Below are 14,690 nucleotides of genomic sequence, written 5' to 3'. Positions count from 1 at the left end.
CAGCCGGGATCGGGGTTAGGCTGACGACTCCAGGTCAGATTTTGGGTTCTTGCCTGTTCATTTAGGAATGATCCATGTACAGGAACTTTGCTGTACGTCTGTTCTCATGATTCAAGTCAGAGTTTCATAGTCTGAAGCACAAAATATCCATTCATACTAGTATTTAAATATCCAGCATCCGCTGACTTCCATCAAATGGTCAAATTCATGTATAGCCAAGCTCGTAGGGCCAGCCTGTTGATCGGACTTTTGGCAGACCCCTGACAGGGTTACATAGGCACAGCTGAAGCTGTTTCAGTATACACCTTAAATTGATCTGTCCTAAGCCCCATGGCCAAGTCAAACACCCGAGGTTTTGAAATCTTGGGAATGAAGTCATTCCAGCCTTATGAGAACTCCCGTCCTTCACGAAAGTCCGCGTGGGTATGGTGGAGATGGGGTCATGTATAGATCACAATGTCTGCCGAGTTCGGGCTAACGGCATAAGCGAGACGCAGATCTTGCAGCCTGCAAGCCTCGAGAGTAGAAAGAGCCGAGCACCAGGAAATGACAAGTGACGGAAGTGACTAAGAGCAAATCAAAGCGAAGACCCATCTACATAGTCCGGGTCTGATAATCTGGCCACTGTCATCGTTCACCACGTGCCCGCTTCCCCGCCTTCTCCAGAATTTCCCCTCGCGCATCATCAAGGGTCTTTTCCCTTCCTGTAATTTTCAATAACATCTCATTGAGTTTCTGCAAGCCTTATCCTGCAAAACTCGGTGCCCTCCCAAACAAGCGTGCCGAATAAGCTCTCGGGGCTCGGGTCCGGGTAAAAAAAAAACGGATCGCCTCCACACCGGTCTGGGGTACTGCCTGCTCTGAAATCACTCGGCAATGTCGCACGGTCTCTGACACGATTCGATTTTCGCCCATTGCTCATTCCGATCTACGCGACCTCAGGTCGTCCTATTTCGCTGGTCTGTATGTCGCGGTAGCTCCTCACTCCACGGAGAAGCATGTCTACGGGCTCCCTCCAATCCGTGGTCCATTCCTATTCACCTTTCTCGGCGCGGTCGCAATCCCATCGGATGTCCCAGTCTCAGACGCCCGGACTGGACACGCTCGCAGAGGGCTCCCAGTATGCGCTCGAGCAGCTGCAGCTGGCTCGTCAAGCTGGCGCGACGTCCAATCCTTCGACCGATCCCGACATCAAGCCTCTCACCGATCCCGAGTCCTTACAATCACAAGCTCACCACCTTTATCCCAAACAAACCCGCCCAGCGGATGGCTCAAAGGGCGCTAAACAGCAACGCGAACCCCAAGCTGAAGCGCGCTCGGCCATTCGGAAGGACTCGTCATCCAATCCAGTTCGCAGGAGAATTAGCCGAGCTTGCGATCAGTGCAACCAGTTGCGCACGAAATGCGACGGGCAACAACCATGTGCGCATTGCGTTGGTAGGTAACCCTGCCCTACACATTTCATCTTCCTGTATCGCTTATGTTCTCTAGAATTTGGACTCGGCTGTGAATATGCCCGGCAGCGCAAGAAACGCGGGAAGGCCTCCAAAAAGGACCTTGTAGCGGTAACCGCTACCAGCTCTGGCAGCGACAGGGGTCTCAATGACAGTGCATCTGGCCAAATCGAATCACCAAATGGGCAAACCGTGCATGAAGTAAATGGTTCTTACGATCCGAGTTTCGACGCTGCCAGGACACTGACCGATTCGGCGCAAGCACATTTACGCAATGCAGGAGTCGGCAAAATGCAAAATCAGCATCCAGCGCCTGTCCATGCGCAGGCCGTTGGCTCCAGCATTGATGGAATGACTATGGACTATGGAAGCGTTCCTGACACTAATCGGCCCCCAATGTCTGTTCCCGATCTTCGCTCCATGAATATGATGCACCATTCGAACGGCCATCCTCGATCTCCCTCTGCAATGCTACAATCTCAAGGATTTGGGTCCGGATATAATGATAATGCATACCCCTTGATGAACTCGCAAGAGGCGAACACGGCCTCGATGAACCAATTTCGCTTGGGCGGCTCTGGGGAAAACCCATCGACATCATTTCTCGGATTCTCTCCTCCAGCCCAGTCACCCAGCTGGCTCCCTCTTCCGTCTCCATCGCCAGCGAATTTCCCCTCTTTCAGCATGGCTCCATTTTCCAGTTCTTTACGATATCCTGTCTTGCAACCAGTTCTTCCTCACATCGCGTCTATAATTCCTCAATCGCTTGCTTGCGATCTCCTGGATGTATACTTCACCAGCTCCTCATCCTCACACATATCCCCCTTGTCACCATATGTTGTTGGATTTGTCTTTCGCAAACAATCGTTCCTTCACCCAACGAAACCGAGACAATGCAGTGCAGGTCTTTTAGCTAGCATGCTGTGGGTGGCGGCACAGACGAGCGAAGCTGCATTCTTAACGTCGCCTCCGTCAGCACGAGGACGGGTATGCCAAAAGCTACTTGAGCTCACGATTGGGTTGCTGCGACCTCTCATACACGGCCCTGCCACTGGAGAAGCCTCGCCAAATTACCCGGCAAACATGGTCATCAACGGTGTGGCCCTTGGAGGCTTTGGTGTGTCGATGGATCAGCTAGGCGCACAGTGTAGCGCAACTGGGGCCGTCGATGACGTCGCGACTTATGTTCATTTGGCAACTGTGGTCTCGGCAAGTGAGTACAAGGGAGCTAGTATGCGCTGGTGGACTGCAGCGTGGTCACTCGCGCGAGAGCTCAAACTTGGTCGCGAATTGCCATCGAACACGAACCGCGCCGATGGCGAATTGGAAGGTGAAGCGGAGATGGGCTTGAATGGAAGCAAGAGACAAGCACCATCACTTTTGAATTCCATGGGCCCTGGCCCTGGAAACTCCGCGGTAAATTTGACCGAAGAGGAGCGAGAGGAGCGTCGACGTATTTGGTGGTTACTATACGCGATGGATCGCCACTTGGCGCTCTGTTACAACCGCCCATTGACTCTCTTGGACAAGGAGTGCGAAAGCCTTTTGCAGCCGATGAATGACGATCTCTGGCAGACGGGCGATTTCTCAGCTGCTGGCTACCGACGTGCTGGCGCAGCATTCGAATGCACCAGCCATAGCATGTTCGGCTACTTCTTGCCACTTATGGCTATCCTCGGAGAAATAGTAGATTTGCAACATGCTCGAAATCATCCACGATTTGGCCTTCATTTCCGCAATAGCGGGGATGGGAGATTCAAGCTATGGAAATCACCCGTCAGCTCGATGTGTACGCGCAAAGTCTGAAAGAGTTTGAAGCTCGCTACACTGCCATGGCACTAGGACCCGGTGACAATGATACCGCAATGGATGGAAGTCACGTCAACCATGTCAGTCCCTCTGGTCGCTCAAGCAGTACGGTGGGATCTCACGCGACCGGAAATATCGTACATACAAAGATGGTTGTTGCCTATGGCACCCATATCATGCATGTTCTCCACATCCTGCTTGCTGGTAAATGGGACCCGATTAACCTCCTCGATGATAACGACCTCTGGATTTCCTCAGAGTCCTTCATTTCAGCAATGGGTCATGCTGTCAGCGCTGCCGAGGCAGCTGCTGATATCCTTGATTTTGACCCAGACCTGAGTTTCATGCCCTTCTTCTTTGGAATCTACCTTTTGCAGGGAAGTTTCTTATTGCTCTTGACGGCGGACAAGTTGCAAGGTGACGCTAGTCCAAGTGTTGTCAGGGCTTGTGAGACGATCGTGCGAGCGCACGAAGTGTGCGTGGTGACTCTTAATACGGAATACCAGGTATGGCTCGATCTTTACAACGTAACAAAAAAACTATGACTGACTTTGGTATTTACAGAGAACATTCCGAAAGGTGATGCGGTCGGCTCTTGCTCAAGTTCGTGGCCGCGTGCCTGAAGACTTCGGTGAACAACAGCAACGTAGACGCGAGGTACTCGCTCTCTATCGTTGGAGTGGTGATGGCAGTGGCTTAGCTCTTTAATACTTCTTTTTGATGAGTATGGGACTGTCAAGGGCTGCATACTCATGTCTGCTCTTGTTTCTTGTATACTAATCTTGGCACTGGATGGACATACCCAAGGCGCAAAGAAGTGCAGATACTTCTTGTTGGTTTTTACATAGCACATACGAATACCCTTCTATTGGAATACATTCAATCTCAATCTCCTTTCCAGCATCATAAAGCACCCGTTAACAATAGACCCTGTGCCTAGCCGAGTCGAATCGACCATGCCGAAGATCATATGACGTCAATGCAGATAAGCCTCCATTTCTCCGCTTAATACATCTCACACGTTGACCATTGCGCGCCGCGGAAAGGTAAAGGTTCTCAATCCGATAGAGATGGCACGACAGTTCGGATCATGAATGTGCTCACCAGACCCTCATACCGAGCGCTCGCCGCGTCTCGCCGCTATCTTCCTCGCGGCACATTTATCCCCAAACGCTTCTTAGGAATACCTCCAGCCTTCCTTTTAGACGAGTACATACCCCGATATCTGCTCCTCAGCTCCGTCGACGAAGCATTGAAGCGGTCCGCTGCATATGCCCACTTACGCAAATGCAACTTGTGTCCGCGAAAGTGTGGAGTGAATCGATACGAGACGACAGGGACATGTCTTATCGGAGCAGACACAGCCAAAGTGAACGTGATAGCACCGCATCGTGGAGAAGAGCCGTGTATTCAGGGCTTCCATGGTAGTGGATCTGTATTCTTCTCTGGGTGCAATCTTCGCTGTGTATTCTGCCAGAATCACGTACGCTATCCAAATGGACTTGCTAAGGGCCCCATAGTTAACCTAACCTCTAGGATATCGCGCACCAACGCAACGGATTCGATCTCACTCCCGAAGAGCTCGGCGAATGGTTTATCAAGTTACAGAACGTGGGTAACGTCCACAATATCAACCTAGTCACGCCAGAACACGTCGTCCCACAGGTCGCTCTTTCGATCCTGGCTGCTAGGGACATGGGACTTCGTATACCAATTATATACAACACGTCAGCCTTCGACTCTTTAGACTCTCTCAGGCTTCTCGACGGTCTGATCGACATATATCTTCCCGACTTCAAGGTATGGCGGAGTAGTACCTCGAAGCGACTACTCAAGGCAGATGATTACGCTTCCACTGCGATGGAAAGCATAAAGGAGATGCATCGCCAGGTAGGGGACCTTGCATTCACCTCTGATGGTATTGCAAAGAAGGGAGTATTGCTTCGTCATCTAGTTATGCCTGGTAAGGAGGATGAGGAAGGGAAATTATGCGCTGGCTCGCGGAAAACGTGTCTCGTGATCTATATGTGCACATCATGGAGCAATATCATCCCGATGCACATGTTGGCAAGAAAAGGCGAGTCACGAGGCGAGTACGCTTGGGAGAAAGTGATGCCCCGACGGAGGAGGTTCGGTACTCTGAGATAAATCGTTCTGTGCGCGATGAAGAGCTAAGTTCGGTTAGGGATGCTGCTGTGAAGGCTGGGTTATGGCGGTTCTGCGAGGCCAATGAGAATAGCGTATTTCATATTTAATTCAACTTTCGTTATCTGCAGCTTCAGGGTCCATTTTGCCAATACTCCATCGCACCATCGAGCTTCCGGAAGACGGGAGCGCATTCGATCTGGGTGACTAGGTTGGCCTGAATTCACTGTCCTCGTTGCCCTCCAGCAAGGGCCAGCTTCCTGCCTTTAAGCCTCTCAGCACAGAGATAAGTGCGCCTGGCCCATCAAGTGAATGAATTTCAATTCTTATACGCTCTCTTAAGGCTAAGATCTTAGGCTATGACTGTCTTGCTCCTTGTAGTCTATTTCTTCATTTTCAATGAATGCATTCGGAATACATAATTTCAAGGCAAAACATAACCTCCGTCAATGAGGACATCACTTCCAGTCATGTAGGTAGAAGCATCACTGGCAAGGTAGAGATAAAGTCCTTTGATTTCCTTGGTATGCCCCTGCCGTCCCATAGGCGACATGCGATATGCCTCGTTGATGCACTGAGGACTTGCTCCCATTTTTGTATCAAAGAAACCAGGAGAGACAATGTTAACACGCGCGAACTCTCGCCACTCGCGAGCAAGAGATTTTCCAAAGTGAGTCACATATGCTTTGGATGCATTATACACTGGCTGGTCGACGGGAACATTGACGACATGGCCGCTCATGCTCGAGGTGATGATAAGATTTCCGAAGCCCTGGCGATGGAATACCTCGCCAACGTATTTCGAGCAGTACACAATGCCGTCCACTGAAATAGGTCAATTTCGAACTCTTTTATTTTGGCCAAGGATAAAGTATGTACCATTCACGGACATCAGTTTCTTGTACTCAGGCAATGTTTGTTCCAATATGGGCTTCGAAATAGCCATTCCTAGATCAATGTTAGTAGTGATGGTAACGCTAGCCAACAAAGAAAATGTTCATGCGCACCTGCATTGGCAACGAATACATCGATTTTGCCAAACTGCTCAACGACCTTCTTGATCGTCTCGGAAACTTGATCGGGCTCGGAAACTGCAGATCGATGATGAGCATGTTGCCGCTTAGACAAGATGAACCGCCATACCATCAACTTGATAAGCAGCACTCTTCACATTGTGCGTCTTTGCCAGATTCTGAGACTTTTCAACCGCGGCTTTGTTTCTGTAGTAAGACTGTCAGGCACTTTCCTTTAGGTTTGGTGAACACCCTGTTATAATCACTTACGAGTTGTACCACAAGACAACGTTAGCACCAGCCTCGGCCATAGCCTCCGTCACGGCTAGACCGATTCCGTCAGCTGCACCAGTCACAACCACGACTTTGCCGGTCATGTGAAACTGGTCCATAACATTGGAAGGGGTGTCAGGGAATAATCGGGGGAATCCATCTCGGACCTGGCCGGCGTCTTGAATTGACATGGACATGTTGAGGATGATGAAAGGTTTTTGTACTAGCGAAGTCGAGATGTGATAATGGCAATAAATAGGTTTCATGTTGTCATGAAGTCTTTATAAAAGAACGGTCGCGAGACTGGGTTGCTAGACCCCACTCCTCCATGGTGGTCTGTCACCCGAAGGATGCACGTCTCGGTAAATTGGATTGGTCTTAGTACTACTTAGGCTTCTATGTGGGAAATGGAATACTAGTTGAGCTTGTAGCTAGTTCTCCGAATGTTACAAGCCTAGCATTTTAGGGGTCTGTAGCATGTTCACTCCCATAATATTCGGTTGCTTCGTTGACTAACGGGTAAAATTGACGTATGATACAGACAGTTTAACCGAGCCGGGGAACTTCGACCTTCTGGGTTAAGTCCTCCCAAACCCCGCTCATCGGCGCCTTGTCGCCCGATACTATAAGGCCCCGCTCGCCACGTTGACCCCGCTAAATCGCTTGTAAACTAGCTGTATCATTTATCTGGGCTCCTTGCAGGAGAAGTGAAGTCAAAAGACTGGAGAGAAATTCAGAGTTCCTACTGTAAATCAACGCGGGGGCGCTATTGTAGAAGAAGTAGTCAGTGGCGTCACATGGGTATGGGCACTGTGAAGATGTAAGATGAATGATGAGAGATATGATAGATGATTGATTCTAGAGATGAAGCTATGGATCTAGATATCATGGAGGCTGAGGCAAGGATGCGGTGAAGTGGGGCAGTATCCCAATTCAATGCGAACAGGCACAAATGGGGCCCTTCCCTCATTCGAACGATCACCACTCTGCTTCGTTCTACAGTTACCCGACCTCACAGTAAAAGGACTCGAAATATCAGATATTGGACACGAGGTCGAAGCTGAGGTGCTAGAGCATCGATGACTTAACTTGCACTTATTAGATCTATTTGTTTTTTGGCTCCCTCTCGGCCCTTCTCTCTTCTCGACCTACATAAAAGATCACAGCAATCATGGGGTCTTCTGAGCTACCAGGACGCGAGGCTCTAACATCACGCGTCGTTCCTTCTATGATTCTTAGTGACGGCAGCGCTTCTTCGATGACCGCAGCTCCTGCTTCTAATATAGAGTCTGACGCTGCAGTCGGTGCCCAGAAGCGATTCCAAGTTCAAGGAAACGCCGTTCTCACCGGAGGTGCCGGGACCTTGGGTCTCCATACTTGCGATGCTCTCCTCGAACACGGCCTTCGGGGCCTCATGATCTTGGACATCAACCCCGATAACAGTCAGAAAGACATTGCCCAAATGAGAAGCAAATTTCCTGACGCCAAGATTTGCGTCCAAAAGGTCGATGTTACAGACGAAGAAGCTGTCAGAGAAGCCATGGAGGAAACGGTGCGTGTTCTGGGATCGATCAATACATTGGTCTGCTTCGTAGGTATCGTCGGCTGTGTGGAAACACTCGAGATGCCCGTGTCCCAGTGGCGCAAAGTTTTGGATATCAACACCACTGGATCCTTCATTTGCGCTCAAGCAGCGGCCCGCGAAATGGTGAAGAAAGGAAATGGAGGCTCAATTACCTTTGTCGCGTCGATTTCAGCACACCGTGTCAACTATCCACAGCCACAAGTGGCTTACAATGTGAGCAAGGCAGCTCTTCTCATGCTCAAGAGCTGCCTTGCGGCGGAATGGGCTCGCTACGGTATCCGTACCAATAGTGTGAGCCCTGGATATATGGACACGATCTTAAATGAGGGCGATGGAATTGCATTGCACAGGAAGATATGGGCTGAGCGGAATCCTAGTGGAAGAATGGGCAGCCCCTCTGAGCTGACGGGGGCGATCGTTCTTCTTACCAGTACTGCGGGGACGTATATGAATGGCTCAGATATTGTTGTTGATGGCGGTGCTATTGTCTTCTAGACCGATTACGGTGTTATTAGTGAGTTGTCGTCTGGCATAACCCCGGTCAGAATGTGCTCAAAGTAGACATGCTCTGAAATTCCTCGTCTTATTTGTATTTCCACGATGATGTTGTAGAAATTAATGTAGCTCTAGCATGGAGAGACCGGTATCACTCATCTTCGCATCGAAAGTTCTCATGTGAAACGTCCATTCACTGCCTCCGAAGCCTTGAAAGCTCGAACGGCTGCGGTCCGATGAGACTATCGCACCACAGACTCCATGCTATCATTTGCACTGGCGTCCGATGTCATTTGCCATGCGCATGAAAATCCAAGAAAAAAAAAGTACTGCTCAATAATGATTCTCAGAATGTCCATGACGACTGAGACTAGTCAGGGCGAGAGTTGACCGAAATCATCCAACAATGCCCAAAGCGGGCGGGTCAACACAGGGCTCTCACGATCTTCGAGCGGTCAGTTTCAATTTCTATTATAGCCTTCTCAATTTCAAGATTCTCTCAATTGTAATCTGGCATGATTTCTACAAATCTGAGAAAACAGTTCTTATTAGATCAAAGATCATTTTGTCATTTGGTATATGCTATTCCAGATTCTGTATTTGATTTCGGAGACTCCAATTTACATGACTAGGGTAAACCCACGCCTCATAAACTTGCAAGAAAACACCATATTTGTCGTGCGTCCGTCACTCACTCTGGCATGCTTGCATTTATCCCTCTCAGTATCAACTGAACTGTTCATGTGAAGCACCGTGGCAGAAACAATACATTCGGTCTTGAATCGGAAACCTAAGAGCTTCCCTTCACCGATAATTTCCCTCATATCACTTGTCCTCGCTTGTCAGCCTCATAGCGCCGATTTCTCGCCAGAGGTAGGTCTGCTATCCGAGGATGTCGTTCTGTTCTGCGTGGAATCGCGCTGGGTTTGTTCTTTCAAGCTTTCCTCTTCGGCCGCTAATGGGGTCGGTTTCCCTAGCATAGGTCTGGAGTCTGGATGCTCTGTTGTGGTTGGGACGGGATCGCGTTGGCTTTGCTTTTCAATGCTTTCCTCTTCAGCCGCTGGTGCAGCTTTCTTCCCAAGCATAGGTCTGGATTCGGATGGTGCCATCTTGATGGATGAAGGTGCGTTGTGTTTGCTTTAAAATACTTCTCACAATCTTGACACTAGAATGGAATTGACAAATTATTGGCACGGTATTCGCCAATAAATATGAATCATAGGCATAAGCGGCCCAACATGGACCGATGATTATAAGTGACGTCATCATAATAACGAGCCAGGTATATTCAAGGATAGGAACAGTTATCGAAGTATCATGGGGGCGAATTACCCAATCACTGGCTAGGCACTAACATCAGAAACCTGCAATATCTTAAAACCTGTCTATGAGATGTCGGAAGGAACAGACTGCTTTAGGTCCCCAGAACATGCGTCAAAGTGGGGCCGAGAGTATACGTTACTTTCATGTCATTGCTTCAGGCATTAGAAAGAGCTCAAAAATAATTCAGTTCTCGCTAACTGAGTTATCGATCAATACGCACCTCGGCTACTATGTGTGCGGGTATGCGACTGTTACTTTCATATTGAAATGACGATTCTCGTGTGCATCTACATTCTCTATAGTATACTTTTTTATCATTCAGACTGGTCCGCCCTCACGCCCGCCTCTTTCTCTTTGAGTATCGCAATCGCTCATGTGCCTTTCTCGGCTAATGTAGTACAAATCTGTAAGAACACGAGGATCAGGCTGACGGGATCTTGCCTTTTTCGAGTCAGGTTTTGATCATTTATGCAAATGTGTGTATAGACATCACTGCTTTCACTTGAAAACGATAAGACTTACAATTTCGTGTCTCTCTGTGGTGAATATGCCCCCACTCCCGGTAACTTGGATTGCACATCCGCAACCTTGTACTTCAGTAGCCCTGTCCCACATCGTGCCACGAATCAGCCTCAGTCGGATCAACTCAATTTCCTACCGTCTGCTGAATGGGAAGAAGGTGGCGAATTCGATGACCAGCCCCCGAGATATGTCTGTTATACAATCGAATGGAATCTTATACTTAATCGCAAGGCGGTAGGTAAAGTGACAGAAGAAGATTTGGCTGTAGCTCCTAGCGAGAATTGGGAGGAGATTTTGAAAGCAGACATTGAAGATATGCTGCAGATGAAGAAGAAACGTCGCTGGAGAGTTCGCTCTGAGGGCACAGCCGTTACGCCTGAAAGTGAACGACCGGTCCCAGAGAAATCTCGAAATATTAGAATCCCACTAACATTGAATGCAGCTTGCTTACGATCATCAATCTTCGCAGAGATTACGGCAACTCGGTAGAATCCATGCACACGTGGCTTGAGTATGCCGGAGACGAACCTTAACACCACTAATAATAGAAGTCCTCTGGGACCAGCTGTCTCAGAAACCCTGTCTCTACCTGGATGAGATGACTGCCTTTTGTTTATAGTTGCAAGCCCTGATTACAGTCCCCGGCAGACCAGCTCGTATCGCTAGAGGATGATCGAAAAAGACTACGCTGCAAAGAGCTAGAGTGCTAAACGCCGAACTTGCGAGGACATTATCCAAACATTTTATCGGAAATTCCATTTGTATTCACTTGGGACACGTTAATGTATCTGGACGTGACAACAGGTTGGGTTTGGACAGATATGTTATTAACTACTTCATAAGGCTCAGGTGCAAGTATCATGATTCCCCTGTGATATGTCCTGTTGTGTCCCTCGTTCGCCATATCAGAATGGATACCATTTTCACCTATAAGTATACGCCTGCATTCTTCAATGGGAGAGTTGTGCGAGGTTAATCCACTGGCCAACCACCTGGCATGGCTTCCACCTCCCGCTCAATTAGATCCCAAAATTCGCCTGCATAAGAATCAGAACACTCCGAAAACCATATGTTCCAGTCTGAAGGGTACGCGCCATAAACAAGATTGATCAGTCGTTTCCACTCCTCATTTCCACCGACACAGAAAATCTCTCTTTGAACAGTTCCGCTCTTCCAAAGTTTCACCTCCTTCCGCCCAATCTATTTAGGTCAACACCAGCAGCTTTCAATCCCGTCAACCAGGACCTTAAAGCAGTCACACAAGCCGACGATTCATATTTCGGTCTCTTGTCATGATGGAAATATCCTTGAAGGAATGCAATCAAGGGCGTCTTCCCATCAACGATTTGGCGCAAATCAATCCCGCTGAGCAAGAATTCACGAAATAAACAATTCCATGACTCGCAGAGTTTTTTTTGCTTTTTGAACTCATCGCGCTCTGTCCACGAAGCTTCCAACTCTTTTGCCCCCTGGAATGGCTTCCGCGCAGGACTGTGGCAGAGTTGCATTCCAGCCTGACTTCTGCCAAGTTTATGTGCCACACTATGCACTAATGTTACTGTCGCTGGATAATTCTCCGAAGCCCACACTTGTTGAATCCTTTCTGCGCCCAAAGCGCTCTCTCCTAGGACTGTCCGAATCATTTCGGGCATATGGTAGGCGTCCCAGACACCGGACGCCGCGCGAGCAGCCACTGCGACTCGTGTCCACTGTGGCATTCGGTAAAAGTTCGGACAGCATCTTTGTTGACAGAAAAGAAACTCTTCAGCTGTTCCGTGAAATTCTGATAGGAATCCGCTGATTGTTTCTTCTGGTGTTTCATAGAGCTCCTCCGAGCGACGAAGAAGGATCCGAAGGGAAGGGAGCAGAGTATGCCCTTGTTCCCCCCCAACACTTCCCGACCACACTAAGTAGGAAATGGTTGTGACGGGATGACTGAAGTTGCCCGCAATAGACATGTCTGCTCCCTCGTTGAGGAGGAACTCGAGAACGGCATGCCTGTTTATTCCACCTGCATACTTGAAAAAAGTGAGTATCCTGGTTTGTTCAGTTATACGAGTTATTTATGGGCTTACATGGAGTAATGTATATCCATTTCCGTCAATTCGATCAAAAGGCGAAGCCTGCTTAGAGGCAAAAAGTCTCTGCAGGCCTTGGATGTCGCCAGATCCAGCGAGGAAGACCGCTTCCGATCCGAGTGGAATTGAGTTGTACGTCCGGAAGATCCATTGCCAGCCGTCAGGGAATTTCAGGCCACTTATTTCCAAAGCTTTGGTAGTCACCCAAGGCGGCAGAGAAGCACGCCACACCAAAGCTTTGTTCCGAAAGCTGTGGGAGTTCCTGCTAACACCTACTCCAGCTGTGGAATAATGTCTGTTCGTAGGATATACCATAGGGTGCCTTCTATGGCCGCCAGGCTCAGGCATTTCATTTTCAAAGACCTCATTCGAAGATTCTTTCTGCTGGCGTACTATCTCTTGGGCTATCAATTCAGGTCGGGTTAGCAAAAGAGCTCTTAATGAAGATGTCAGCTTTTTCATTTCTAAATCGACGAAGGAATATTACTGACCTTGTATAGCATTGCTGAGATAATAAAAGTAAACGAAGCACATCCTGTAGCCGTGATTTGTACTTCTCTATCCTGCTCCTCCGCATCACCAGCTTCATCATGGCGTAATACTGAGGTATTCGAGCGCCGGATTGAACATCTTGGACTAAGTCCTTGTACGTTGTTTCCAAACCGACGGCGGCTTCTCTGCAAAACTCCAGACTTTGCTGAACATGCTTGCTATCATTCAGGACTGATGTAATCGGCTTTTGCACCAACTCGGTCTCAATGTCACCTAAGACAAGACCAAGTACCTCGATATCTCGCACAAGCCAACATGTCACTAGGTAAATCGCGAATCTGCTCACAGAAGTCCTTTAGAGAAGTGATAGATTTTGTGAGCTGTGCAACAACAGTCCCGAAGGTGACAGCGCTCGCGATCACACCAACCAGTTCAGCCATCGCTGTGATGGAGTGGATATGGATGTGAGTGTGGAAAAGACAGAAGGAACGCGCGAATTGGAAGCAAAACGTCCCAAAAGTTTCTTTACGGAGGGTTTATACTGCCTATAAATTTACCGTTGCTCGGGTATGAACTGAATTCACTCTGCACGGCCCCTTCTGTCAGCGCTAAAACTGTATTAGCCGCATCGTAGCACGATTTTACAGGACCAGGGGCTGCCAACACCACCAGTGCTGCACCTGAGGTCAAAGCTTACAGGTGGGAGCCAATCTAACAAGTCATGTACCAAAACAACGCTAAGTCATGTGAACGTGGTAGAGCCCAGTTTCAAGGTATTACCCAAATCAGCGGAGAAGAATCCTTCTCGTGCAGATCTGAATTCTCGGGACAACCTTACTGGTACTGTGCAGATCTATGATCGTTAACACTTAGTGTATATTCGCTTGGCGGGCTTTTCGATCGAGATTCAGTGAGAGGTTTGTACCAATCCAGGCTATGTAGTTACAGGTAGGCCGGGAGGAGCGTGAGATGACGCAATGGTGAGCGGAATGACTATTTCTTGGGACACCTGGGTCGCCGCTATTTTTGGACATGTAACGGTACATGAGTATACTTTTCTCCTTCTTACCATGCAAACCTCGAACAATTTTTTAATTACAGAAGTATCCATACAAGGTTTAGCATATCACGTGATTAGGGTTCGAAAATTTGAATCAATGTTTCCAATATGGAATGCAATAACGATCCCCACTGTACCCTAATAATATGGTCCATTGTGGCCTTTGTTTCGTAATTTTATCGACATATACCTTGTGAAATATGATATATTAAAGGGCTTGAAGAGGAATCTGGCTCGAGGTCCTCTAAATTTTTTACGTGCTTTGCAATCTGTAAATTCAAAGAGGATGCAACATTCTGAAAAGGCAGTATTGTGTAATGAACTAGCCATGATGTAAACCACTACCATGAGAAAAGCAAAAGATTATCATGTAACCTCCCCGCTAAGCGGACAACTTCAGAGGTCGCAAGATCGGTTTGTTTACTTCTTCACCTAACCTTT

At 48.4% G+C, this 14,690-nt stretch overlaps 6 protein-coding genes across 6 annotated transcripts; 3 read left to right on the top strand and 3 right to left on the bottom strand.

The window, feature by feature from the left end:
* Positions 1-1,070: 1,070 nt before the first annotated feature.
* On the top strand, positions 1,071-3,971 carry xlnR (putative C6 transcription factor; the record flags this gene model as incomplete). Its single annotated transcript, XM_056967490.1, has 4 exons — positions 1,071-1,437; positions 1,492-3,140; positions 3,197-3,769; positions 3,828-3,971. 4 exons carry the CDS (start codon positions 1,071-1,073, stop codon positions 3,969-3,971), a joined length of 2,733 nt encoding a protein of 910 aa, XP_056822244.1.
* A 382-nt stretch (positions 3,972-4,353) lies between these two features.
* On the top strand, positions 4,354-5,518 carry N7477_005826 (putative pyruvate formate lyase activating enzyme; the record flags this gene model as incomplete). The annotated part of the gene is given in 3 exon segments (XM_056967489.1): positions 4,354-4,746; positions 4,800-5,226; positions 5,241-5,518. 3 exon segments carry the CDS (start codon positions 4,354-4,356, stop codon positions 5,516-5,518), a joined length of 1,098 nt encoding a protein of 365 aa, XP_056822243.1.
* A 314-nt stretch (positions 5,519-5,832) lies between these two features.
* On the bottom strand, positions 5,833-6,891 carry N7477_005825 (uncharacterized protein; the record flags this gene model as incomplete). The annotated part of the gene is made up of 5 exons (XM_056967488.1): positions 5,833-6,233; positions 6,288-6,356; positions 6,416-6,499; positions 6,552-6,628; positions 6,692-6,891. The coding sequence occupies 5 exons, from the start codon at positions 6,889-6,891 to the stop codon at positions 5,833-5,835; spliced, it is 831 nt and encodes a 276-aa protein (XP_056822242.1).
* Positions 6,892-7,865: 974 nt separating this feature from the next.
* On the top strand, positions 7,866-8,774 carry N7477_005824 (oxidoreductase, short chain dehydrogenase/reductase family; the record flags this gene model as incomplete). Its single annotated transcript, XM_056967487.1, has 1 exon — positions 7,866-8,774. One exon carries the CDS (start codon positions 7,866-7,868, stop codon positions 8,772-8,774), a length of 909 nt encoding a protein of 302 aa, XP_056822241.1.
* Positions 8,775-9,622: 848 nt separating this feature from the next.
* Positions 9,623-9,883, bottom strand: N7477_005823 (uncharacterized protein; the record flags this gene model as incomplete). The annotated part of the gene is made up of 1 exon (XM_056967486.1): positions 9,623-9,883. The coding sequence occupies one exon, from the start codon at positions 9,881-9,883 to the stop codon at positions 9,623-9,625; it is 261 nt and encodes an 86-aa protein (XP_056822240.1).
* A 1,708-nt stretch (positions 9,884-11,591) lies between these two features.
* On the bottom strand, positions 11,592-13,629 carry N7477_005822 (ankyrin repeat domain-containing protein; the record flags this gene model as incomplete). The annotated part of the gene is given in 5 exon segments (XM_056967485.1): positions 11,592-11,819; positions 11,834-12,637; positions 12,695-13,133; positions 13,189-13,462; positions 13,482-13,629. 5 exon segments carry the CDS (start codon positions 13,627-13,629, stop codon positions 11,592-11,594), a joined length of 1,893 nt encoding a protein of 630 aa, XP_056822239.1.
* Positions 13,630-14,690: the final 1,061 nt, after the last annotated feature.

The sequence above is a fragment of the Penicillium maclennaniae genome (assembly GCF_028827695.1).
Source record: "Penicillium maclennaniae strain IBT 15551 chromosome Unknown utg000005l:1.0-2652337.0:1.0-2654196.0, whole genome shotgun sequence".
Lineage (NCBI taxonomy): Eukaryota > Fungi > Ascomycota > Eurotiomycetes > Eurotiales > Aspergillaceae > Penicillium > Penicillium maclennaniae.
Note: the sequence above shows the minus strand (reverse complement) of the source record. Positions and strands in the feature narration are given on the sequence as shown.